The sequence below is a fragment of the Ursus arctos genome, unplaced genomic scaffold (genome assembly GCF_023065955.2).
Source record: "Ursus arctos isolate Adak ecotype North America unplaced genomic scaffold, UrsArc2.0 scaffold_3, whole genome shotgun sequence".
Classification (NCBI taxonomy): domain Eukaryota; kingdom Metazoa; phylum Chordata; class Mammalia; order Carnivora; family Ursidae; genus Ursus; species Ursus arctos.
In genome coordinates, this window is record NW_026622985.1 from 88,985,691 (window position 1) to 89,011,482 (window position 25,792).

A 25,792-nucleotide genomic window follows, 5' to 3' on the forward strand; every position below is an offset into this window, starting at 1 on the left:
CTTGATTGCTGCACTGGACCACAATGGGCAGGACGGAAGGAATCTGGTCCAGGATAGGAGGAGACCTAGGCCTCCACAGATACTGGGATTATGCGTGGGTGGTGGCAGCGAAGGGAGGCCCCTGAGGCGACCAGGACTCCCTCCCCTCTTCCCGGCCCTGAGCACCTTCATTGTATGAACTGCTGAATTCTACCTCCTGAGCCTTTGTATGCTTATCTTTTGCCCTCCTGTCAGTGTGAGCTTCTTGAAGACAGGAAACACATTTTGCTCATCTTTGTAATGATGGGGCCAAGCAGAGAACAGCTTGGATGTAACAGGGTCTCAGTAAATTCTGGTTGGACTGAACAGAGCCTCTTTAATACTGATGTCAATGCCTAAGAATAATTTATACATTATTGGTCATGCCATTTTCGGCTTTGCTGAGGGCCATTTCATTTTAGGTGTCAGATTTCATGTATGGCAAAGCCAAATCCACAGAGCCATGAGCCATGTTAGAACAGAATAGGATTCTAGTGCACACACCCAGGGGTACACGGTGCACGTACCGATGTTCAGCAATGGGCACAAACACAATCCTCCCTGGGGAGAGTTGTGTGGCTGCTGGGAAAGAACCTTCTAGGTAGAATAGCTTGGGAAGAGATGTAGCTGGATAAGGAGACGGGGAGGATGAGGAGGACAGCACTGTCAGCACAGTCACCACAGGAAGTGAGTAAGTGTTTTTGTCCGTACTTTGAGTCTTCGAATCCCTCACCTCCTGCGACCTCCCAAACTCTCCAGTGGCAGCTTTTTTTCATTTGCTATACCCTAATGGGGTCTCACAGTCCAAGATTCTAGACACTGAGCATTCCTCAGACTCCCACACCTCCCGGAAACCATGAGTCCCAACAAGATGTGGGCACGAGTGCTACAGTCCTCCCACCCCCACAGGCTGCCGAGGCCTGGCCGGCCCTGTACCTTGAGAGGGAACTGCTGGGTGAGTTCTGGCACATACGCAGCCCCGGCCTGCTTCTTGTGCAGGGACACGACCACGAAGTACTCGAACAGCTGCCTCTGCTGGTACTCCATGAGCTCCCGGTCAAGGGATGGGTATCTGGGAGCGTGCTTCAGGCGTGATTTCACATTGACCAGGCGCTGGCTGTGAGCTGGGGAGAGAGGGAGAGTGAGCGCCTGGGCGTGACTCTCTTTCTGACATGGAACTGCACAGAGCCAAGACAGCTTGTGTGGTTCCTAGCTCAGAGGACCCCCTTCCGATCCTACAAAAGTGTTCCCATATTTAACAAAGGAACACAAAACTCTTTGTTTGGGGTCCTTGCCAAAGGGGAGGAGCAACACTGGACGGGCCACCAGGCTAATGGGGGTGCAGAAGCCTGGAACGTGGGGCTCTGCTCTGCCATGGTTTGGCTGTGTGGACTTGGGGCAGCAGCCTGAGTCATCCTTGTGTCCCTCTGTTAGATGGGGTGGGGACACTGACTCCTCCCCTCACTCACTTCCTTCATCTTTCAGTTTGTGGGATCTGACAAAATCCAGACCACAGAGCTTTGGGAGCGGGGAACTTTGTCATCATCTGCGTGACAGACCGGGCAGAGCCATGACTAACTCAGGCTGCCTTCCCTCCTGCCGCCGTTCTCGGTGATGGAAATGGGCTTCCTTCATTCTAGAGGTGGGCCAGGGAGCAGCTGGGTGTTGAGAGATGAACGAGGCAGGGCGGCTAACCAGACGCGTCCCCATCACCTCACCCAGCAGCCCTGGACTATGGCTTTCTTGGGCTTCCCCCTGGGGTCTGAGAAATTGTGGAAAACTCACGAAAGCCTAGACCAAGGTCACCAAATTTAGATCCACAGAGACCAATTATCTCAGTGACTTCCTTTGACAGATTAGGAACTAGAGGCCCTGATCTGAAGTGATTTCCTCCTGTTCTTTTAGCAATTTTCACAAGAGTGGGACAAGAGCCCAGATGTCTGGAACCCCAGGCCGGCAGCGCTATAGCTTACAGGCTAGAAAACACCTGTAACAGAAAGGCACGGGAACGGGGCCACTGTAGTCGTAGCCACCCTGCATCTCGGCAGCCACAGGCTCAGTGACCGAACAGGCCCCCCGTGCACCCCGTCCCCTCAGATGTGCACGCCTTGCCCTCGTGCAAGGATGCTCTGTCCCGTCGCTCACATTAAGCAGGAAGGGCCATCTCGGTAGCTCCCCAGCCCCCTGCCTGTGACCTGTACGGCAACTGGTCTTCTCACCTTTCAGCTTCTCCTCCGTGTCACTGTCAGACTCACTGTTCTCATCCGTCACTATACAGAAAAACAAACAAACAACAAACAAAAAATGGCAATAAGAAGAAAGTTGCACATGTGAGTTTTTCTAATAAGGAAACTTTCTGTATGAAGGGACACAAATCCAAGATTTCTACTTCAGAGGGACTCTTTTCTGTCGATTTAAATGTAATAGGCAAACTAGGTCTTCGTCCAACTAAATGTATTTCCAAATTAATGTGGCTCCAGTTCAGACGGTACTTATACCCAATAATATAGCAGATACTGGCCTCCTTTTATGCATGCTAAGCAAAGAAGGCTGCTGCCAGGGTGAGCCAGAGCTTGCAGCGCTGGGCTGGCTTGACAGATGGATAGTGAAACAGGACCAGAGGACATACCACCAGGCTGAGCTCACTCCTGGCTCTTCGCTGTCCCAAGGACAACAGGAGATACTTAGAAAGCACCAACTTGTTCTCCTCTTTGGTGAGCCAACCCCAAACAACAGGGAGCCTCTTTTAAGAAGAATCTGTTTTCACATTGTTGGGGGAGTTGGGATGGTGGCGGGGTTCCTACCTTTTCCCGAGTTGCTCTCCGTGGACTGGGACAGCCTCTTCACACGTTTCTTTCCTCTTCGGGCCTCATAAATGGCATTGATTCGCAACACCAGCTGCCAGACACCGGGAGAAGAAAAGCCAGTGTTAGCAGCTTCCTCTCCATGTGCAGCTGGGACTCCTTTGCTGCCCATTCTCTTCTGGGACCATGGAAGGCTGGGGAAAGGAGGAGGGAGGGGCCATTTCCCACTGGTCCACTGGCATCTTTCAACTACTCTTTTCTACCAGACAGGAACATGACTTTCGAGAACACTAAAGGAGGCCGCCAGCCCCAGTGATGTATGAACGGGTGATGTCTAAATATATAATGCATGCAGCTGAGACACAGGGAGACAATTTCATTGGCTAATTGTGATGGCTGCTCCCCCTTTGATGCCACGATGTTACTGTGGTTTGGGAGCAGACTTTGCAGCACCCCCCCCCCGTCCCCCGCCAAAAAAACACAAAAAACAAAAACAAACAAAAAAAACCAAGAAAAGGAAGAGACAGCAAAAATAAAAAGCCTCCCAGGCAGGGCCCCTTTTGTAGGAACCGTGCCAGAGGTGGCCTGAGCCACATTGGGCGGCAAAGGGGGCAGGGATTACCGTGGATTTCGAGTTCTAGCTTGGGGCTGCATGGTGGTGCCCTGCACCCAGCAGACCCAGCACACCCCCCTTCTTGCAGGGGAGCGCTCCTCCACACTGAGGCCCTTCATGCTCTCTCCTACTGCTCAGCAAGCAGCACTACTCAGCAGCATATTTTCCAGGCTGACTAGCAGACGCATCTGGCCACGGAAGCCCTGGGGCACTTCCCTCCAGGCTTTCCAGCACCGCCTGGGCTCCAGCTGAGGCTGGAAACCAGGACCCTGAGATCAAAAGCTACATGCTCCTCGGAGTGAGCCAGCCAGGTGCCCCTCAACGGGTGATTTTACAGGGAAGCTGTGTTTGAAAGCCACTTTCTTTTTTGCATTGGAAGAACTGGAGAGAGAATGTGCTATAGTAAACTGGGTGATGGGCTGTTGCCAATCCCCGTCTCTGCCCTCTGCTTCTCTGTCCCACTCCCTGAAGGAGCTCACCAGCTCCTCTTCACAAGCCAGAGCGCCGGACGGCCAGTGGAGGAAGGTGGCTCATCCCCCAGGTCTCCCTGTGGTGGGCCTGGGCTCCAGCCCTTCGGCTCTGCAGGCTAAGGCACTGCCCTGCCATATCCATGGACACCCACACACTCTGGGTCCTGACAGGTGGCCCAGCCCTGGCCTTGCCAGCTCTCTTTGTGAACTCCTCGTCCCCAACCCTGTGCTGGCTTTGCCTTGAATCTGAACGAGGTCTCTGCCTTCACCACGGAATCCCTCCCGTGTGGCAGTTATTTGTATTTGTTCTTACGAACCAGCCATTTCCTTGAGAGCTCATAGCCCCGAGCTGGCTCTCTCCTCTTTTTACACACGTCCTAACCACTGAAATAGTTAACACCAACCCCATTTCCCACGGAGGAAGACAATGCATAAATGAAATGCTAGTATTATTCACAACAGCCAGGAAGTGAAAGCATCCAAATGTCGACCAAGGGATGAATGGCTAAACCCAATGTGGTACGGACAGACAGTGGAATATTCTATTCTGTAGCCTTCAAAAGGAAGGGAATTTGGACACATGCTCCAATGTAAATGAAACTTGAGGATGTTCTGCTAAGAGAAATAAGTCAGTCACAAAAGGACAAATAGTGGATGATTCCATTTATATGAGGTACCTGGAGTGGGCAAATTCATAGAGACAGAAAGTAGAATGGCAGTTGCCAGAGGCTGGGGGGAGGGCGGAATGGGGGGAGTTAGGGCTTAACGGGTGCAGGGTTTCCGTTTGGGGAGATGAAAAGTTCTGTAGATGGATGCTGGTGGTGGTTGTGTAACAGCATAAACGTACTTAATGCTACTAAACTGTATACTTAAAAATGGTTAAAATGGTAATTTTTATGTTATATATATTTACCATAATTAAAAAATATATAAATAAACAAATGAGTTGTTAGGTCAAATTGTGGGGTTTTTTTGGGGGGGGGGTTAAACTTGTTCAACCTCCTCTCAGCCAATATCTAAAATTAACTAGAAAGAAGACAGCTACAATATAGTTAACATCCTTCCACTTATTAAAGTACAGTGAACACTAGAATGTAAGCTCCATGGAGGTGGGGATCTCCGTCACTTTTGTTTGCTGCTGTAAGAGTACCTGTATGGGCTGGAACAGTGCCTGGCACCTGGTAGGTACTCAACAAATATTTGTTAATTGTGAATTTGTTGGAGGAATGAATACTAAGCATCTTCTATGTACAAGGGGTTTGCTAGAAGCTGTGAGGGGTAAAAAGATATATGGAACATGGCATCCGTTCTCAGGGAGTTTACAAGCTAATAGCCAGGACCAAGATGCATTCACAGCTATCATACAAGACAATTCATGAGTGCTATGTGAGTAGTATAAATGACGTGACAGAGAAAGTTCTTTTCACTTTAAATCAGGTCAGGAATAAGTGGAAGCCATATATACTCCAGTCAATAAATCTTTGTTCCTTTTTATTTAAAAAAATTTCCCCCAAGAGAAAAACTTTAAACATGCTCTCACATAATTGTACTTTAACAGGAGTTAAGTTTTATTGTTTTAAAAGTGTTCTGTACTAGGGGGTGCCTGGATGGCTCAGTCGGTTAAGTGTTGATTCTTTTTTTTTTTTTAAGATTTTATTTATTTTGACAGAGAGAGAGAGGGCACAAGCAGGGGGAGGGGCAGAGGCAGAGGGAAAAACAGACTCCCCAGTGAGCAAGGAGCCCTATGTGGGACTTGATCCCAGGACCCTGGGATCACGACCTGAGCTGAAGGCTGATGCTTAACCGACTGAGCCACCCAGGTGTCCCTAAGTGTTGATTCTTGGTTTCGGCTCAGGTCATGATCTCAGGGTCGTGGGATCCAGCCCCACCTTGGGCTCACACTAAGCAGGGAGTCTGCTTGAGATTCTCCCTCTCCCTCTGCCCCTCCTCCCATGTGCTTGTGCTCACACGCTCTCTCTCTCAAACAAACAAATAAATAAAATCTTAAAAAAAAAATGAATCACGTACTTAAACTTAAGAATTGTGGTAAAGCTCTTTTAACCCAACAGCTAATTCACTTGATTATCCCTGTTTAATTTGCTAAAATGATGGTGAGGCTGGCAGTATAGATGTTAATAGCCACTTTTAATTATTCCACAATTGTAGGATTTTTTTTTAAGATTTTATTTATTTATTTGACAGAGAGAGAGGCTGCGAGAGAGGGAACACAAGCAGGGGGAGTGGGAGAGGGAGAGGCAGGCTTCCTGCTGAGCAGGGAGCCTGATGCGGGGCTGGATCCCAGAATGCTGGGATCATGACCTGAGCCTAAGGCAGACGCTTAACGACTGAGCCACCCAGGAGTCCCACAGTTGTAGGATTTTGACATTACAGATACGTATGAATGGTGCTAGAAGAAGCAAAAGGGGAGTTAAGGGAGTGGCTAGAGACGCCACACTTTGGGGACCCCTGGAGCAGCTACCATGACAGCCAGACAGTGACTTTGGAGGGCAGTCGATGGGAGGCATGGGAATGAATCTGTGCTGAAAGAGACTGGGGTCCATGTGCTAGTGGAGCCCATTCAGCAAACATCAGATAATCAATATGCAACCTGCTCCACACCCTGGGCCCCGGGCAGGACAAGGCCAAACCTGGAGAGCGTGAAGGGGGAGGAGCCATGGCTCCTACCCTGGCCCCTCTGTCTGCCCTTCATCAGCAAAACAAAGGAAGATGTCTTCTCTCCTGTTCCAAAGACAGCCTCCCTCCGACCAAGCTGCAGGGTAAAGCTCTTTTCTCAACCACCTGACCCTAGCAGCCCTTACTCTTCAGAATGCACTCAGATGGGCAAGGTGACTTAACTTCATTTGAATGAGAAAGTTGGGAACGGGTATGGGAGGGGTGAAATTATGGTTCAAAATACTGACTCACCAAACTGTTAGGAGGAACCAGCTTGTAAATGTCCCATGACTTTCAGGTCAATGCATCACTTTAAGAAATCTGATGAAACCTACCGATAATCTTCCCCTCTTGCCTTCATCCCCCAAAACTCTCCACAAAAAGTCTTACACAATTTTCTGGGTTTCGTGACCCCTAAATCCCATCCATCCATCCATCCATCCATCCAACCAACCATCCATGATCTCTGAAATGAAGAATCCCTGTTCTAAAAGTTCCTGTAGGAAGTTGGTACCAAAGTGGCCACTGAAGAGGGACGAGCACAGCAGGGCTGGAACAGAGCAAGAGGGAATTGAATCAGTAGCAGACGCATTAGGATGCACATCTGCCCCTGGGCATGTTTTACCTTTGGGGCTGAAAAGAGCTGGGAAAGATGTATTTTTGACAAGTGCCGCCTCAGAGCACAGGCTCCACATGGTACCACCTCTGCAGCAGCTGTTGACCAAAGTGTGAGTCAGAGCGTGATGAATGGAGCTCTACTTTTTGAGGCCATGAAGGAGGAGGAAGTGGCCTTTTGAGACCAGGCACTGGAAACATGGTCTGGGATCACAAGTATAGGTTAGGCTGGGAGAGGAATGGCTACAGGACCACAGGACTTATTATGACAAAGGCCCAGACAAGACAGCCCAGCCTGCTGGCTCACAGTGTCTACCTGGCCTGTGATGAAGCAGGTAGAAGAGGGCCCAGTGTTCCGTTCTCTGTCCAGAGTCCTCTGTAGCCTTCCTTTGCAGGGAAGGGGGAGTGCATATCTGCACATGAAGTTTGTTGCAAGCCTTACCTTGGGTATCTTTCTCTTCTTCCTGCCATTCTGCGGGTCTCCAAGATTAAAGAAAGTGTCATCAGGGCTGCTGGGGGTGGAGGGGGGGCTGATTTTGGAAGGGGACCCATATCCATCCCGACTCAGCTTCCTGGTATCCAGCAGTTTGAAGTTCCTCCTCTCTGAATTTTGCCGGAAAAAAGCAGGTTTGGCCAATGACTGCTGGGAGGGGAAAGGAGAAAAGAAAAGAAGAGTAAATACAGAGGCCCTAACTGGGAGATAGCTGGGGGTGCCAGTGATACAGACCACGAGATCGAGACAGAAAGCTGGTTTCTCTTCCCAGGGTATGCTGAGTTTGTCTCTGATAAAGGATGCAGATCCAATCCTGTCTCTCTCTCTCTCTTTATAAAAATTTCATTTATTTATTTGAGAGAGACAGAGTGATTAAGAGAGCATGAGCAGGCTGGAGGGGCAGAGGAAGAGAGAGAAGCAGACTCCCTGCTGAGCAGGGATTCCTGACTTGGGGCTTGATCCCAGGACTCTGGGGTCATGACCCAAGCAAAAAGCAGACGCTTAACTGACTGAGCCACCCAGGCACCCCCAATCCAGTTTCTCTTTTTATTATTTTTTTTTTATTTATTATTATTTTTTTTAAAGATTTTATTTTATTCGACAGAGATAGAGACAGCCAGCGAGAGAGGGAACACAAGCAGGGGGAGTGGGAGAGGAAGAAGCAGGCTCCTAGCAGAAGAGCCTGATGTGGGGCTCAATCCCACAACACCGGGATCACGCCCTGAGCCGAAGGCAGACGCTTAACTGCTGTGCCACCCAGGCGCCCCTATTTTTTATTTTTTTTAAAGATTTTATTTATTTATTTGACAGAGAAACAACTAGCGAGAGAGGGAACACAAAGAGGGGGAGTGGAAGAAGAAGAAGCAGGCTTCCCGCTGAGCAAGGAGCCCAATGCAGGGCTCGATCCCAGGACCCTTCCCTGAGCCAAAGGCAGATGCTTAACAACTGAGCCACCCAGGCGCCCCTAGTTTCTCTTTTTAGACAAGTGGGAATTTACTGGCACAATCCCTTATCTGTACAAATCAGTCATCCTGAGAACCAAGACCCACTGTATTGGGAGGGAGAAGACCTAAGCCCAGCTTTGACCCTGCTGCTGATAAGCTGAGTACCTCTTGTACAAGGAGTTTCAATACCTAAGTCTCAGTGTTTTATTTCTAAAAATGAGCCACTTTAAGGTCAAAGGCAAACAGAAAACTGGTAAAAAAAAAAAAAAAAAAAGAAAAGAAAAGAAAAAAAAAAGAACAGAAAAGGACCCCCAAAACCCTGCAACTTATAGAACGTATTTTTCTAATATATACTACAAATTAATGAAAAGACAAACAGGCAAAAAAATAGGAATGGAAAATTTACAGAAAAAAATACAATGATGCTTAGATACAGAAAAAGATTCTCAGCTTCACTCATAAGAGAAAACTAAAACTCCATCAAAGACACATTTTTTACTCAAAGATTAGTAAAGATAAATTTATTAACTCACTAGATTAGTGAAAGTGAGGGTAATAGTCCCTTTCACACTTTCACACAATGTTGGTGGGACTAGAAATTGCTACAGTTCTATGGAGGGCAATCGAGCAGTGTCAACAAACTTACAAATGCATACACCCTTTCACCCAGCAATTCCACCTGTAGGAATGGGCCCTACTGATATATACTTGTGCAAAATTACACTGCATGAGGCAAGCTATATTGTGCAAACTATATACTGTGAAATGGTTTGTAAACACAAAATCTTGGAAACAACCTAAATGTCTATCAGCAGAGGCTGGTCAAATAAATTATGGTCCATCTACACAGCGGAATATAATGCAGATGTAAAAAAAATCTTAATGTATTGATGTAGAAGGTGCTCTCAGATGCATATTGTTAAGCATTAAAATCAAGGAGTAAAACAGTTGGTATAACATGCTGATATTTGTGTGTGTTTTAAGGAGCTATTCTGCTGGTGTACGCATGGAATATTCTGAAGGGTACATAAGAAACTAACAGTGGTTGCGCTGGGCGAGAGGAATGAAGAGGTGAGAGAAAGATTTTTCACTGTTAACCTTTCATACTCCTTAAATTTTGAACCATATGAATATGTTAACATGGAAATAAGAAATATTAGTAACATAAAATTTAAAAACAACTTGGACTACCTGTTTCCTAAAGTTACTTCCAGGATACACGTTGTATGATTCTATAATTATAACTGCAAAGTGTCTTTTTAAAAATGAATTCATGAATTAGATGGGGAAAAGTTATATAAAGCACCTAGCAAAATACCTGAAACACAGCAGGCATTCAACATAAGTTTTTCTTGTATGACATGGACATTTTTTCATACTTTAGTATGCTAACAGCCTTTTTCTTTAGTATATTTTTTATGTTCTTTGCCTATTTATCTTTTGGGAACCCAGTGTTTTTCTTATTAACTTGGATGAGCTCTTTATACAGAATGGATATGAATTATTTGTCGGTTTTGCTAAAAGTGTGTTTTTCCCATGGTTTTTTTTTTGGTGTGGGGGGGGTCACATGAAATTTTTATCTATGAAAACCTGTTCATCTTTTCCTGTGCAACTGATTTAATCTTATCTCCTTAGCCTGGAAAATCTATTTCTTTTTAGAGGTTTAATACATAGTTAATTCCAGTTTCTTTGGGATTTTCTTAGTTTATTTTGAACCTATTTTATTCATTAATCCATCAGTAATTTATTTTATTGTATGTTAGTCTAAACTGATTTTTTCCCCAAGCTAAGTTATCCCTATTTAATAAATGAGCCTTCCTTTTGCTATGTTTACAAGGCCATATTTATTATATCTTTTTTTTTTTAAGATTTTATTTATTTATTCGACAGAGATAGAGACAGCCAGCAAGAGAGGGAACACAGCAGGGGGAGTGGGAGAAGAAGAAGCAGGCTCATAGCGGAGGAGCCTGATGTGGGGCTCGATCCCAGAACGCCGGGATCACGCCCTGAGCCGAAGGCAGACGCTTAACCGCTGTGCCACCCAGGCGCCCCTACATTTATTATATCTTAAACTCTTATAGAATAGTCTTATTCTGTTCCACTGATTTCTCAATTCTTGTATAGTTCCAAATAGTATATAACAGTAAGTCCAGAACGTTTTCTTTTTAAAGGTTTCTGGGAATAAAGGCTCCTAGTCTTCCTAAGTGGCCTGCTCTGATGTTTGTATCGTGAGTCCACAGGGAGCAATCAATTGCTTAGCACCACAAGCCCGGAGTAGAAAAAGCCACTATGCTTTGCTCACTATGGGCATCTTAATAATTAAACCAGCACAAAAAGAAGGAAGAATGATAAGCTTTCTTAGAGACCAAATTCCATCTGCAGTGAAATCCAAGGAAACAGCCCCAATTCTTTCACTGCATTAGAATCACCTATCAAACTGTTGGGAAAAAGCAGGTATCTGTTTTCATTAGACTTTTAGGTTGTGAGAGTGTTTGTTCAAAGATCTGACCTATGAAAAGCTCTGAGAATAAAGAAAACAGAAAGATATCAAAACATGGCACACAGCTCTCTAAAGGATGTCCAGATGCCTGGGTGGCTCAGTTGGTTAAGCGGCTGCCTTCAGCTCAGGTCATGATCCCAGGGTCCTGGGATTGAGTTCCACATCGGACTCCCTGCTCACAAGGGAGCCTGCTTCTCTCTCTGCCTATGCTCCCCCTGCTTGTGCACGCGCACACTCTCTCTCTCTGACAAATAAATAAATAAAATAAAATAAAAAAATAAAGGGTGTCCAGAGACCTGGGGGGGGGCTGGGGTTGTGTGGGCTGCATCCCTCTGTGGTGACACTGCCGGAGAATGGGGCCCTGGTGAGCCCCCCAGAGCACCCAGAATCAGCCCTCAAATGTCCAGGGAGCTTTCACGAGGGGGTGGAATTTCAGCTGCTACTTAACTGATAACAGAGGACCTACTGGGCTCTGGGGTAGAGCGTTCTCAAGTAGACAGCACAATCCGAGAAGAGGCATAGAAGTGATGAAGAGTAAATGAGACCAGAGAGAGTGCTCATGGCTCAGAGTGAGTGCAGTGAAACAGATGGAAGAGATCATACAGCAAGGAGGACACAGAATTGTCTGTGGAAGTTCTTTGAAAGTGAGGGTGTGACTCTTAGACTGAGCAGGGGGCAGCGAGCTTTTTCTTAAAGGCCAGACAGTAAATATTTTAGGCTTTGTCACAACTACTCAACTCCGCCATTGCAGTGCAAAGGCAGCCATACACAGTATGTATGTGAATGAACGTGGCCATGTTCCAGAAAAACTTTATTTACAAAACCAGTCACCCAGCAGTAGTTTGCCAAATCTGAACTATAGTATTAAAAGGAAAGATACTGTAGGACCCTAGGGATGATTATGTCAGTCTGTGGCCTAGAGAAGATTTCAGCTTTTGATCAGAAAGTCTCATATCAACACGCTCTGATGATAAACCCATTCCCATTGTGTGTCCATGGAACAATCTCTAGGAAGGGGCCTAACTCTGCTGCAGAGGCACAGAGAGTCTCCCTAATCTTATAAATATTGGATTCATGATGGACCCAGCAAAAGATCTGTGGTGTTCAAGAAAGAAAAGCAGACAAGAACTCTCTGTTGAAACTTCATGAGTTATTTCGGGGAATCAAGTGTGATGGGCCCTGGCCAGGGGGCTTCCTGGTGGGGAGGAGAGGGAAACTGCATGCCTCCCTAGAGAGAGCTGAGCTGGACTTGAGCCAGGGTTCACTTACCCTTCTCATCTGAGAATGGTGGCTGATGGCTTAACTCCTTCCTGTCCTCCATTGTGCTTCCCTTACTGCCTCAGGAGACAGTGATGTAAGGAGACTAAGACAGTCCTTGACACAAAATATCTCATCTCTTCCTTACCTCTCTCAACCTCATTCCTACTCTCTTTTATAGAGGTCTCCTCCAAGGACTTAGGTGTCATTCTCACAAGCATACAGATCTGTTCATATATGCCCATAGGTACACATATTTCCATATACACACAGAGAAATACATAGGAAGGCATACATGCACATTTTAACAATTGGGACATTATACTAATGTAAAGAAAGACATTACATTTAAACAATGGAATACCATGCAGTCAATAAAAATTGTTTTTAGAAAGAAATTAATGATGTGGGGAAATACTCAGGATAAATATAAAAGACGAGCAAAAGTATATACACATCATACCAAGTCTTTTTAATGTACATACACACACATACATACACATACATGTGCACATTAACAATTCATTATAGAAAAAATAAAAATCCCCAATTTTGGATGAGTTTTATATTCTTCATTACACTTTTCAGGATTAAAAAAAAATTTTTTTTAAAAGATTTTATTTATTTGAGACAGAGAGAGTGAGCACAAGAGGGGGGCTGTCAAAGGGAAACGCAGACTCCTCACTGAGCAGAGAGTCGGACATGGGGTTCGATCCTGGGACTCTGGGATCATGACCCGAGCCGAAGGCAGACACTTAACTGACTGAGCCACCCAGGTGCCCCTAAAAAAACTTCTGTGATGAGAATGTTCTGATGAGATGAAATAAGGTTATTTTTAAAAAGAACACATATTGAAAAGCCTAATTCTCTATATTTACTAAATGCACATAGATAGTACTTATGTTGTAGGCACTAGACTAAGTGGTTTACAAGTATGAATTTTTTTTTTAAAGATTTTATTAGTTATTTGTCAGAGAAAGAGAGCACAAGCAGGGGGAGCGGCAGACAGAGCAGGCAGAGGGATAAGCAGACTCCCTGCTGAGCAAGGAGCTGGACGCAAGACTTGATCCCAGGACCCTGGGTTCATGACCCGGCCGAAGGTAGCCGCTTAACTGAATGAGCCACCCAGGTGTCCCTGAATTTTTTTTTAAGATTTTATTTATTTATTTGTCAGACAGAGAGAGAAAGCACAAGCAGGGGGAGCAACAAAGGGAGAAGCAGGCTCCCTGCTCACCATGGAGCTCAATTCCAGGATGCGGGGCTCAATTCCAGGACCCTGGGATCATGACCTGAGCCAAAGGCAGATGCTTACCCGACTGAGCCATTCAGACACCCTTACAAGTATGAATTTGATTAATCTTCTTAAGACCCCTAAGAGGAGAGTAGTATAATTGTTCCTATTTATCAATGACAAAGCTGACATGTGTAGATGAGATCATTTGGCCAAAGTCACACAGCTAGAAAGTGGTCTAGGCAAGTTTTGAATGCAGGCAGTCAGACTCTGGAACTCGCACGTTTGACCAGATACTGCCACTCTGTAGCTATGGCTAAGTGATGTACGATTTTTTGGTGGGACATGGTGGGTAGGCTCTCCAGGCAACCAGAGAATGCTAGTTAGTGATACATTTTGTTCCCTAACGTCTTACATGTCAGTACATAAGAAAAAAAAAAAACGCCTTGGGGTGCCTGGGTGGCTCAGTCAGTTAAGTGTCCAACTCTTGATCTCAGTTCAAGTCTTGAACTCAGTATTATGAGTTCAAGCCCCACGTTGAGCTCCACTCTGGGCGTGGAACCTACTTAAAAAAAAAAAGCGTGTCTTGTGTTAGCCTAGATTTCCCTAATTACAAAAATTAGTTCCTACCACATTTACTGTGCTATTCTAGGTGTGGGAATGGTGGGTAACACACAGCAAGAACAGAAAATAGCCCCTTCTCGGGAGCTTGTGCTGTGCGTTGATAAGCACTAGCATCCACCCCCAACTGCACAACTGCTCCTTTCTGTCCATCCTGCTGACCCTGACCTCTGTACTGGGACTGGGCATGATCTTATTAAACAAAAATCCCAAAAGATGTCATAGGATCTTTCAGGGGCTGATAGAGGAAGCTGCCACGGAGGGACTGCTTCCACAAGTTCTAAGGTACCAGATGCAGCCCAGATGCGGCAGACACGCCATGAATATTTGATGAGCTAAACGGAGGAAGTGGTGAAGTCAGCAGCTATCCCCCAGAACGGGGCACCAACCAGACACCCAGATGTGGGAGAGCAGAGGAATGAGCGTGGACACCGAGTCCTGCTGACGACTTGCAAAGAGCTGAAAGCAGCCTGCATGTATTGGGGACCATCCGACATGCACCCCGGGCAACCACATGGTCCCTCTGCAGGACTGCTGCATCTGGCCCTCAAGCTCTTGTTGACATGATCACCTACTGTGTTCAGCTGTTCTGGTGACAGAGGACCAGGGTTTGCTCTAGCCTGGCAGGAAGGGGAAGCAAAGGGCTGTTCAGCCCTTATTCTCTGGCATTAGGGAGGAGCATCTGGCTTGGACTGCACAGCCGCTGTGGGCAGATGTTGCTCATTGCTCCTCAGAGGCGAGCACTGCCTTCACCACACAAAGAGGAGAGCAGGGGAGAGCCAGGTGGGACGCGAAGGGGCAGACCGAGTTGTGACCGCCTTCCTTCTGTTAAGCCAAGCTTATCCACTATGGGAAATGAAGGATTTCCTGAATGTTGAAGGCATTGATAGCCAATGAAAACACATTTTAGAGGCAAGCAGGAACTGCCTGCTAATGATCTGCTGTGCTGGATGATTCTCGAGAACAGACTCCTACAGGAGGAGCAAACTCGCAGCTAACTGCCTTCGGCAAGAATGACAGGAATTGGTTTGGTTAGGTGAGATCCACCCTTCATGATGGATTCTACCTTCAACTCTCTTCAGGAAGACTGGTGCCAGAAAGACTTCCTGTGTGACCACTGAGCACAAAAGGCATGCCTCCCGTGCAGACCCCCCACTCGCCAGCAAATGCTGTCCTCGCCTGGGGCCCAGAGAGGAACATGCCTTCTTTTCTTGGGCTGGAAAGAGATCCTTGCAAGGGGATTTAAACTGATACTTGCAGCCTGGATTTGGCCTTCCTTTACTTAATTTCTTGAACAACTATACATTGTATAACAACTATTTATAGGGGACACAAAGAAACATATTACTGAGGAACTTAAGGAATTCATAATGTAGCTGGGGAGATGTTTTTAAGATACATTACACGACTTAAACCAGATTTCAAATCATCAAAGTAAGAGCTATCACAAGGTGGTATACACAATTTGGTACAAAATGAACACTTTAGCCCACAGAGTAAGAGGGGAGGAAGTTCCAGGGGCTGGAATGGCCTACAAGCTTCCTGAAGGAAGCATGATTGATCTGGGCCTTTAAGGATGAGAAGAGAAAGGCAAGAACCAAGGGTAGATGTAGAAATGACCTAGTACAGGGGTGGGCAAAATACAACCTGTGAGCCATATCTGGCCCACCATCAGTTTCTATACAGGCCATGGCCTAAGAATAGTTTTTACTTTTTTAAAAAGTTGGAGGGGCACCTGGGTGGCTCAGTTGGTTAAGCGTCTGTCTTCAGCTCAGGTCATGATCTCAGGGTCCTGGGATTGGGCCCTGTGTCCAGCTCCTGCTCAGCAGGGAGTCTGCTTGTCCCTCTCCCTCTATCCTCCACCCTCCCTCCCCGCTGCGCTCATAGTCTCTCTCTCTCTCTCTCTTCCTCTCTCTCTCTCTCTCTCTCTCTCTCAAACAAATAAACAAAATCTTTAAAACATTTTTAAATGATTGGAAAATAAGTAATACTTCATGATGTGAAAATTATATAAAATTCAAATTCTGGTGTCCGTAAATAAAGTTTTATTGATACACAGCACATTCATTTGCTTGCATATTGTCTATTGCTGCTTTGCCCTACAATGGCAGCACTCAGTAATTACAACAGAGATTCTATGTTTACTTTCTGGTCCTTTAGAGGAAATGTTTGCCAATCCTGGGCCTCTAATATCAGAGGGGCAATTAATAGGCTCTTGCTGGAGGGGAGCTTTTGTATGTAGGAAACGTAGGAGATTAGGTAGTAATGGGTGGCCAGGGATCAGTTATGAAGGATTATTTAATGTCAAGCTAAAGAATATGAATTCAATCCTGTAGGCAATGTGTTGAAATTATCATGTACATGAATATAGTTATATTATCTATATGTACATAGCACAAAATTACAAAAGGTTCAAAAGGATATTCTGTAAAAAATGTCAGTTTTCCACCTTGACCTCCAGGTACTCAGACAACTCCACAGGTGTACCCACTTACTCATTCTTAGGTTTCCGTACAGAGATAATCTTCTACATACACAAACATGTATGAGTTTGCATATATGTATTTTTTTCTATTTAAAACCCCACAAATAGTAGCATGCTATAAAAGTACTGTTTCTGCACCAGAACTTTCAGTCTTATATTTTAGACTTTGTTTTAAGTCAGGACATTCTTCTTTATAGTTGTATAATATGGGTGGACTACCTTATTTACTCAGTTTGACCCAGAAGCTAAAATATTATTTTAGGACGCTTGGTTGAGCAGAGGGGTTCCAGGAAAACTACAGGCAGAACAGCAGGCAGGCAGCTGATACACGCACCTAGGAGCCCAGCAGCGAGGGTGGCCTGGCATTCTAGCGTAATCCAGAACTCCAGGCTACTCAGGGTCATCGTGCTGGGGACCCCTCTCCTCGCACTGCTTCCCTGGGGACTCATACCTTGGAGGGTGTGTCGGGAATGGAAGAAGTGGGAGAACCAGGAAAGGTCAAGACACATTTCTTCCCCAGGCAGCGACCATGTAACTCAACGTCCTCGTAAGGGTTTTCCTTCATTGGCGGATCTGTGGTCAAAGGCAACAAGTCAGGAACTGGGAACATTAAGGAAGTTTTCCTTATCAGATATCTACCCAACATCTTGGTCTCTCCTTGTGGGGATGTCTCATGTCTTGCTATCCATTCACCCCCTTCCTCTTGGACCCTGATTTTCACTGGGTAACTTCCTGTGTCCTCACTATACACTTAGGTGTATAGAGTTAACTCCATTCTGCATTGCAGAGCTTTAGCCAACCTGAGTATCCCCAGTCCCTGCCTCAGTGTCCAGTTCAGGGAAGGGCTCCTATCTCAAGCTACGCCAATCAATGCACAGTACCCTGGGCTATGAAGGTGAACAAGGGACCTAAACTGGTCTCGTCAGAGTCAGAGTGAACCTCAGGATCTTTGTTGGGTGCAGGACACGGGCTCTCCTTCCCAACCAGAAGTACGGATTCCAGCGAGCTGATGGCAGCCATCACAGAGATCACAAGAAAGCTGCTGAGCGTGGAGCTAACCCGAGGGATAAGAAACAAGGGAGAACAGGCCAGTTCTGGTCACATGTGCCAACAAACTCCCTTGTTATTTCAGCTGGGTCTTCTGTTCTCTGTAACTGAAAGCTTCCCTGGCAGGTACACACTGAAGTCCAGATCTCATACCCATTTCGGACTTGGGAAGCCTACTGCTTTGGCAGCAACCCACCTCCACAGCTTGGACACTATAATTCAGATCGTCTACAGTGAAATTCATAGCTCAGCTAAATACACGCCCTTCTTCTAGTCTTGTGTTTTCTCCCACCATGGAGGTTTTTTCTCCCTGGTATTGGTGATTACATGCACATATGCATGTGTGTATCTGCCCTACCTGCCCCTCGCATGTGGCCTCGTATGGGTTTCTCCTTCTTACCAGCTCCTTTCTTCCCCCACTATCCCCCTGGACTCCAACAAGCAGATGCTGGGCTGAGCTCACACCTCGGTGAAACTGTGATGTTCCCCGCAGAGTATTTAACTCACTAAATGCAAGCAAACTCTGTGAATCTGAGGTCCACTTTAGAATTTAAAAGAATTAAGGCCAACATTATGTTTTTTTAATAGCAGACATTCATTTGAGTCTGAATTTGATGCCCTGTTACTGGCACGCTCCTACAGATTCCGGGAGAGGGTGGTGGCCTGAGTTTTCTTTCATTTGGTATCCCTACACTTTACTGAGCGTCTTGACACGAGGTACTTTACATCCCATTTTCTCCGATCCCCTACCCTACCAGGTAGCTGTCATCATCTTTATTATACAGATGAGACAACTGAAGTTCAGAGAAGTTAAGTCCCCAGCTCATTGTCACACAGCTAATATAGCAGAGCTGAGATTCAATCATGGCCACTGAGATTCCAACGTCTCCAGAGTGTCCCCCGGCATCGTGCTGCCTCCGTGGCCGTTCGTCACCAGCCCTTCCACTCCCCTGCTCCATGCTCTCACATGTCCCTCCGTGGGTCCCTCTCCCACACTCATCCCGGCTAATACACATATTTCTTCAGGACTTTGTGTGTGTGTGTGTGTGTGTGTGTGTGTGTGTGTGTGTGTATTTCAAGCACTCAGCCCCACCTCCTCTCCCCCCTTTCTCACAAACTCCCCACACACAGACACATGGGCCTCTTACCTAGAATGTCTTCGTAGACGTTCTCCTCTGATAAAGTGCGTGTGAGCCCCAACTTAGTCTGTGCATACCAGTCCACCCTGCTGTTCTCAGAGGAAGACTGCAGTAAGTCTTCAAACTCATAGGACTTTCTGGGAGAAAAACAAACAAGAAGTTGAATCAAATTAGGCTGGTCCAGAGATTATATACCAAACAATTTTCTCCCTGCAAACATTTCTATTACTGAAATAAACTCTGTTTCTTGCAAGAAGGTATGAAAATACTTAAGTAAGAGGTGTGGCTTTTACTTGAAAGAATGTTTACGGGGTTGTGCTGAGTAAAGGTAGCAAAGTATATATGTATAAAGTACAATCCCAACTTCGGAAGCAAACATATACATAGAAAAGAAGAAGGGAAGGAAGTGAATATACAGCTAATATCTCAGGACTGACAAACGGCCCGTGGCTTCTCTTCACTTTCAGTTTTCTGGACTTTTAGAATATTCTGCAATGTTTATAGAGCACACATTCATGATCGGAAAGGAGCAGCGATGGCCAGTTCAGAGTGGACCAGAGGCCTGGGCACCCCCACTTCTCTCACTCAAGTTGTTATCAGAATGAAACCCAGGGGCCAGCTGAGACACCCCAACCCACCCCGCCCCTCAGAGATCGGTACAAATGTGGCTGCTTCTCTGTCTGTGGCCGTGGCTCGCTCTCTGGCTATCACCCCTACCTACATCCACAGGGGCTATCCCTGTCCTGCTGGTGCTGACCTAATGCAAAGTCCAGTCCCTTCTCTCTCTCTCTCTCTCCCTCTCTCTCTCTCACGACACACAGACACAACTGCTCACCTTGAGTTTCTATGATTTCTGTAGCTTCACAGAGCATTTGGGAGGCCATGAAGTAGACCATATGGTGAAACAAACAGAACCTCAGCCACCTCACCAGTTCATCCCACCTCCTCTTTTTTCCCCTCTCTCCCTATCTATCTTCCTCCCAAGTAACCCACAACTCCCCCCAGGTGGGAGCAGAACAGCGCTATCCAACCAGGCTTTGAAGGCTCCTCTTCTACCTCCAGCAGACTTCTCAAGAATTTGTGTCCAACACACTCGGGCCTTCCTTGAATGGCATTTAGGTGAATGTGTAGTCTGCCCACACTCGTCAGGGCACATCCCCTGGCTGGCCATGACTTGGTCCTAGCCCTTCACTTCTGGTAGAGGACGGTCACGACCCTCCCGAGGCTTGGGAGCCACGGCTATCTCCCTTACTCTGGGCACGCGTGTCTAGCCCAGGGTCCTCCACACGCTCTGAGGTGAACTCTAGCTGACTACTGAGAAACTATCATGTCTCCATGTCTTCACCCACACTTCCAGTCTCTCTGGTCCCTGGTGATTAAACAAACCTGCATACAGATCCCGGATACCCCATTCACAAGCCTTTTAACCTCAGACGAACCACTGAACTGGTTGAAACTCACTGTCCTGACTTGAAAAACAGTCATTATCTCATAGGATTGTCCAAGGAACACAAAAGAGAAGGTCTGTAAAGTCCTTGGCACCTAACAAACACGCAACAAATATTAGCTATTGCCATTACTGTTGTGGAGCTAGTGATTATTTACGTAGCAAAGTTTTATGCTGAACATTTACTGTGGGAGAGGCACTGTGCTCAGGGTTCAATGAGTAAGGAGTGACTGAAACAAGAGTCCCTGTCTCAAAGAGCCTACATGCCAGTGAGGAAGACAGACGTTCAACCAGAGCACGCACAAGTAAACAGAAGAGTCAACTGTGTTCAGCTGGGTGATGGAAAAGCACAGTGAGACTATCAAGGAGACCTCATTTTATATTGGGGATGTATCAGGGAAGGCCACGCTGACAAAGTCACTCATGAAAGCAGAGACCTGGGGGACAGAGGAAAGACCTCAGCAAGGGGAAGAGTGTTCCAAGGAGGGGAAAGGGTTCCAAGGAGGGGAAAGGGCACCGGTGAAGATCCCGGGACCACAGGGAACCTGGTGCATTTGTGGAGGGACACACAGACATTCGGCAAGGCTGCCCTGCAGGGACAGGGTGGTGAGTGCTATGCGATGAGAGGGCAGAGCCGGGCATGGGCCGTTTGCTTCTTTCCATGCCTTGGGGGTTTCTTGCATTTTCTTTTCTTTTCTTATTTTTTTTTTAAGTAGGCTCCATGCCCAGTGGGGAGCACAACGCGGGCCTCAAACTCACAACCCTGAGACCAAGGCCTGAGCTGAGACCAACTGACTGAGCCACGCAGGCGCCCCCAGGACTTCTTGCATTTTAAATCTTTCCCTCTCGGCTAGCTTCTTTCCCTCTTTAAACCTAACACACAGGTTTCCTCTAGAAAAACTTTCATTGGAAGCAATGACCCTTGTAGTTCTGCGATTTCTTACCTTCCTTGCCAAGTTTTAAACCAGAGTGGGTTGGGGGGCCAGGCGGAGGAGGGAAGAGCTAGAGGCTGTCTATTCTTTTACCGGAGCTCACTGGTTTTTCTTCCCTTTACCTTCTCAACCTGGCGTCTGTGCGCATCCCTTTTCTGAAGCTGCTCCACTGAAGGTCACCTGTGAGTTTCCAGTAAGACCTAACCACTTCCTGCGGCCTTTCTTTACAGGACACCACTTGGTTTCTGCAGTGTCAGGGAGCGGTGCTCAAAGGGCAATCCGTGGGCCAGGACTGGTTTTCCAAGGAGATAGGTGCAGAAACTGAGAATAAGCATTTAGAAACTTTTTTAAAATTTCTTTTGTTTTTTTAAGTAATTTCTACACCCACCGTGGGGCTCGAACTCACGACCCCAAGATCAAGAGCTGCGTGCCCTACAGACTGAACCAGCCAGCTGCCCCTGTGTTTAGAAACTTTTAAAGCAATTTGACAGAATGAATTTTAAAAGACAAGAAGCTTGTATAATGTCTTTTTTCATTTCATTTCTCTGGTCATTCTTTTTCATTGTATTTAACAAAAGTACTGTCCAGCAAAGGACTGCAAACACAGGCAAACAGGTCCTCCCCTAGGGTTTGAGGAGCTGGGCGCAAGGCTGCCCGCCTGCTGCTTCCCCTCTCAGACAACTTCCTGTGCCTTCACGGGCAGCTCTCTTCCTCATCCTCTCCCTCCTTCTGGGCTTTGGCCATGTCCTAAGGCTCTTCTTCTTTAGATTCTGAACTTCGTAACTCCACATCTGAATTCATCACCCCTTCTCTCCACCTCACCCTCGCTCCTTTATGAACCTGAACTCAGCACTTAGGGCAGGAACACAAAGAAGGGCCAAGCGTCCAGCTTCCAGCTTAGGTCCCCATGGTCTTCATGAGGCTGAAACTGTCACTCATGCCCTGGGGTGCCCGATTCACTCACAAGAGCTCCTGCTGCGAAGGAAGGGCTATCTCTCCATGATCCCCTTCTTCCTCCCCTTGAGGTGCCCAGACGGGAGAGGAAGGACTGAGCTTCAGAGCTCCAGGAGATGGGGACTGGGGAGTGGGAAGTGGGTCTGAGTTGTTTCCTCTAGGATAGGACTGTGCTGTGCTGTGTGCCCCCCCCAACACTCCCTAGGCGGGGATGCCATTAGCCCAGGCCGGCATTAGCCAGCAGATGCTTGGAGATGGGGGTGTGGTGGTCTGTGGCCCAGAGCAGAGTGAAGTTATTGGCCTGGAGTGGGCCACAACTCCTGGGTTTCCCTGCTGAGTTAACCAGATCATATTAGCTAGAGTCCCCAGCATGCATACTACCTAGATTTGGCAGGGAAGATGCAAACTGTTCAAAGAGACCACAGAATCATTCACTCAACATTTACTGAAAACCCACTAAGGGCTTTACTCGGATTAGCACATTCGAACTTTGCTACAACCCTGTGAAGAATTACTATAATTATACATATTTTATATGTGAGGAGATAAAGACTGAGAGAAAGGTTAAATAAGTTGCTCAAGGTCACATGGGGAGAAAGTGGTGGAGCCAGGGTCAGAACCCAGGAAGTCTGGCCGGTGAATGGTGCTCTTAACAGCATGGGCACTAAGCAGAGCATGGACTAAATCAACGCAGGAGGAAAGCTGTAGTCACAGAAAGGTTTTAATACCTTTATTTACATATTAACCTTGAGAAAAAGGAAATTTCAAAAGGCTAATGGTAACCACATCCAAATTGGCTTCTCTCCTGTTTAAACATTTCCATATTTGTTTCACATCCAGTCCATATGTTTAATAAGCACCTTCTGGGGTTTGAGCTGAGCCCACAGCTGGTGATGCAAAGGCAAGAAGTCCCTGCCTTTGGGGACCCCACAGCCTGGTGAAGGGGTGACCGCCCCTCAGTCTCAGTTTGCTTCTTGGGCCCTCAAATTATCATACGATTGTGGTACTTCTTAGTTTTGGAGATGCTGGAATGATCCAATGGGTCCACTGAAGTTTGCTGACGTGGGTTATAACTTAGGTAATATCCAAATTTCGACAACCAATGCCAATACTGTGACTTCAAGTAGTATTTTGAAGGTTATCTGTGACTCTCCCATATTTTTGTAAATTAAATACTAACTTAAGACCTCATTCCACAGTTCCATTTGAATGGGAATTTCAAAATGAATAAATCCAAAAGTAAACTCAGCCTACCACTCCCCCTCCCAGAGGAGGACCAGCTCCTCCTCCAGTGCTCCTCAGCAAAGGCTATCACCATCCGTCCAGACATTTACACCTTAAACCTGGGAGTCCTGTCCAAACCCCGTTCTCCATCAGCACCCATCTCTAACCAATTAATCAGAGTGCTACCAGCAAAGTATTCCCAGTACCCGCCACTTCCCTCAGTCCCCACTGCAGTGAAACCACAGGCTAAACCCAGTGTCTCCTGGCTCTGCCTTCCACCCCACAGCCACCCACTGGGCCCACCGGTGCCCCTCCCAGTTGGCTTTTCACAAATGCAAATCAGGTTGGGATTCTCCCCTTCTGAAAAATTTTGAAATGTTTCCCATTCCTCTAAGTGGTAGGCCCAAATCCCTGCCTGGTCTCTGGGACTCTTTCAGCACAGGCTGCAGAAGACCTGTGGGCCTCAGCTCACACCCTTCCTGACCCCTGTGGCCACACTCCTGCCTTCACGGCCTCTGGCACGCTCAAGTTTTTCTTGTTCCGGGACCTTCATCTGTTTCTCACCTGAACACCCATCTCCTACCTTCCTCCTTGCCTGGGAACCCCAGGCCTCAGTCTTAGGGCCACTTCCTCCCCAGTCTGGCCCTGTTTTCATGACAGGCGAGATACGCCTACTGAACATTCCCACAGCACCATGGGCTTCCTGCGGCACTGAGTGCGGTTATAGTCATAACTGCAGACCTGTGTGCTTCTAACTATCACTAGTCCGTAAGATCCATGAGGCCAGGGTCTCAATCTATTCTGTTCATTGCTATATGCTAATATCACAGAGGTGCATGATAAATATTTGTTGGTTGAATAAATGAATATTTTATTTATTTTAAAAGACTTTATTTTAAAATTTTTTAAAAAACATTTCATTTACTTATTTGACAGAGAGAGAGACAGCGAAAGAGGGAACACAAGCAAGGGGAGTGTGAGAGGGAGAAGCAGGCTTCCTGCTGAGCAGGGAGCCTGATGGGGGGGCTCAATCCCAGGACCTTAGGATAACGACCTGAGCTGAAGGCAAACACTTAACAGCTGAGCCACCCAGGCGCCCCAAAGACTTTATTTATTTATTGACAGAGAGTGTACAAGCAGGGGGGCAGCAGGAGGAAGGAGAAGCAGGCCTCCGCTGAGCAAAGAGCCCGACGTGGGGCCCGATTCCAGGACCCTGGGATCATGACCCCAGCCGAAGACAGACACACTTAACCGACTGAGCCACGCAGGCACCCCATGAATGAATATTTAAAAGCTGGTTTTAATGGCCTAATTTACTGCTCATAATTTATCTCTCCTTTGGGAAAAAAAAATAAGGCAGCTGTATTCTTGGAGCTAATTTTTAGTCAATTGTTTTGAACACATTTTCCCCAGGATTATTTTCAGCTACAACTTAAATGAGCTTGGAGAGCCTGGGACCTAGCCATCAATTAAAACACCACTCAAATGGCCTAGAAACTGTAAAAACCATGCTCTGATTCCCTTATCCACCTTGAGCTGCCACACACTCTCTTCTTACCTCCATCCCCAGCGACCACACACAGCTCTTTCCCATGTCCCACCACACCCTCAGGAAGGGCATTCGTGCCACCAGGTGATCAGAATAGGGGGCTAAGTGAGAGAATGCTTATGTTAGCTCAGCCCGCACTCTTATTGGTGACCCCCTCCATGGATTGCTACTGCTACTCACGTTGGGTTTCTGCTTATCTCTATCCTGAATCCAAAACAGAAACTTCAGAAGAAAAACCATCCCTATCCAACATATGTCTAACATCCAACCATTTCCATTTCCAATGGGAAATAAGACATGACCGTCACTGCTCCAATGTAGAATGACAACCGTCCTCTATCCTCATCTCTTTGTTTTCTAATGCAACCACCATTAAAATAATTTACAGAATCAATCTTCTCCAATGCTTTCAAAGTAACTTTTGCTCTAAGTCTCAAATTAATCAAACAATTTACCCCTTTGAAGATTTTAAACACCCAGGGTTTTTTTTTTAAAGATTTATTCATTTAAGAGACAGAGAGAAAGCACTGCACTCATGAGTGTGTGCACGTGAGTGGGGGGAGGGGCAGAGGTCAAGGGAGAGAGACTCTCAAGCAGACTCCCTGCTGAGCGCGGAGCCCAATACAGGGCTTGATCCCATGACCCTGAGATCACGACCTGAGCCAAAACCAAGAGTGGGACACTTAACCAACTAGGCCACCCAGGAGCCCCTAAACATTCAGTATTTTTTGTTTTGTTTTGTTTTTGAAGATTTTATTTATTTTTTTGACAGAGAC

The 25,792-nt window shown here is 46.6% G+C and overlaps 1 protein-coding gene across 3 annotated transcripts in view; it reads right to left on the reverse strand.

Moving 5' to 3' along the window:
- DENND2A (DENN domain containing 2A) overlaps window positions 1-25,792 on the reverse strand; it is a 100,562-nt gene that overhangs the window by 37,121 nt on the left and 37,649 nt on the right. For 2 of the 3 annotated variants that reach the window (XM_048212943.2, XM_048212942.2), the window contains exons 4-9: window positions 18,920-19,047; window positions 17,176-17,297; window positions 7,636-7,836; window positions 2,823-2,916; window positions 2,238-2,288; window positions 955-1,142 (exon numbers count right to left, since the gene is read on the reverse strand). In XM_048212943.2, the coding sequence (XP_048068900.1) occupies window positions 955-1,142; window positions 2,238-2,288; window positions 2,823-2,916; window positions 7,636-7,836; window positions 17,176-17,297; window positions 18,920-19,047 (784 nt within the window). The remainder of the gene's footprint in view (window positions 1-954; window positions 1,143-2,237; window positions 2,289-2,822; window positions 2,917-7,635; window positions 7,837-17,175; window positions 17,298-18,919; window positions 19,048-25,792) is intronic. The other variant, XM_048212944.2, reaches the window with a different exon arrangement.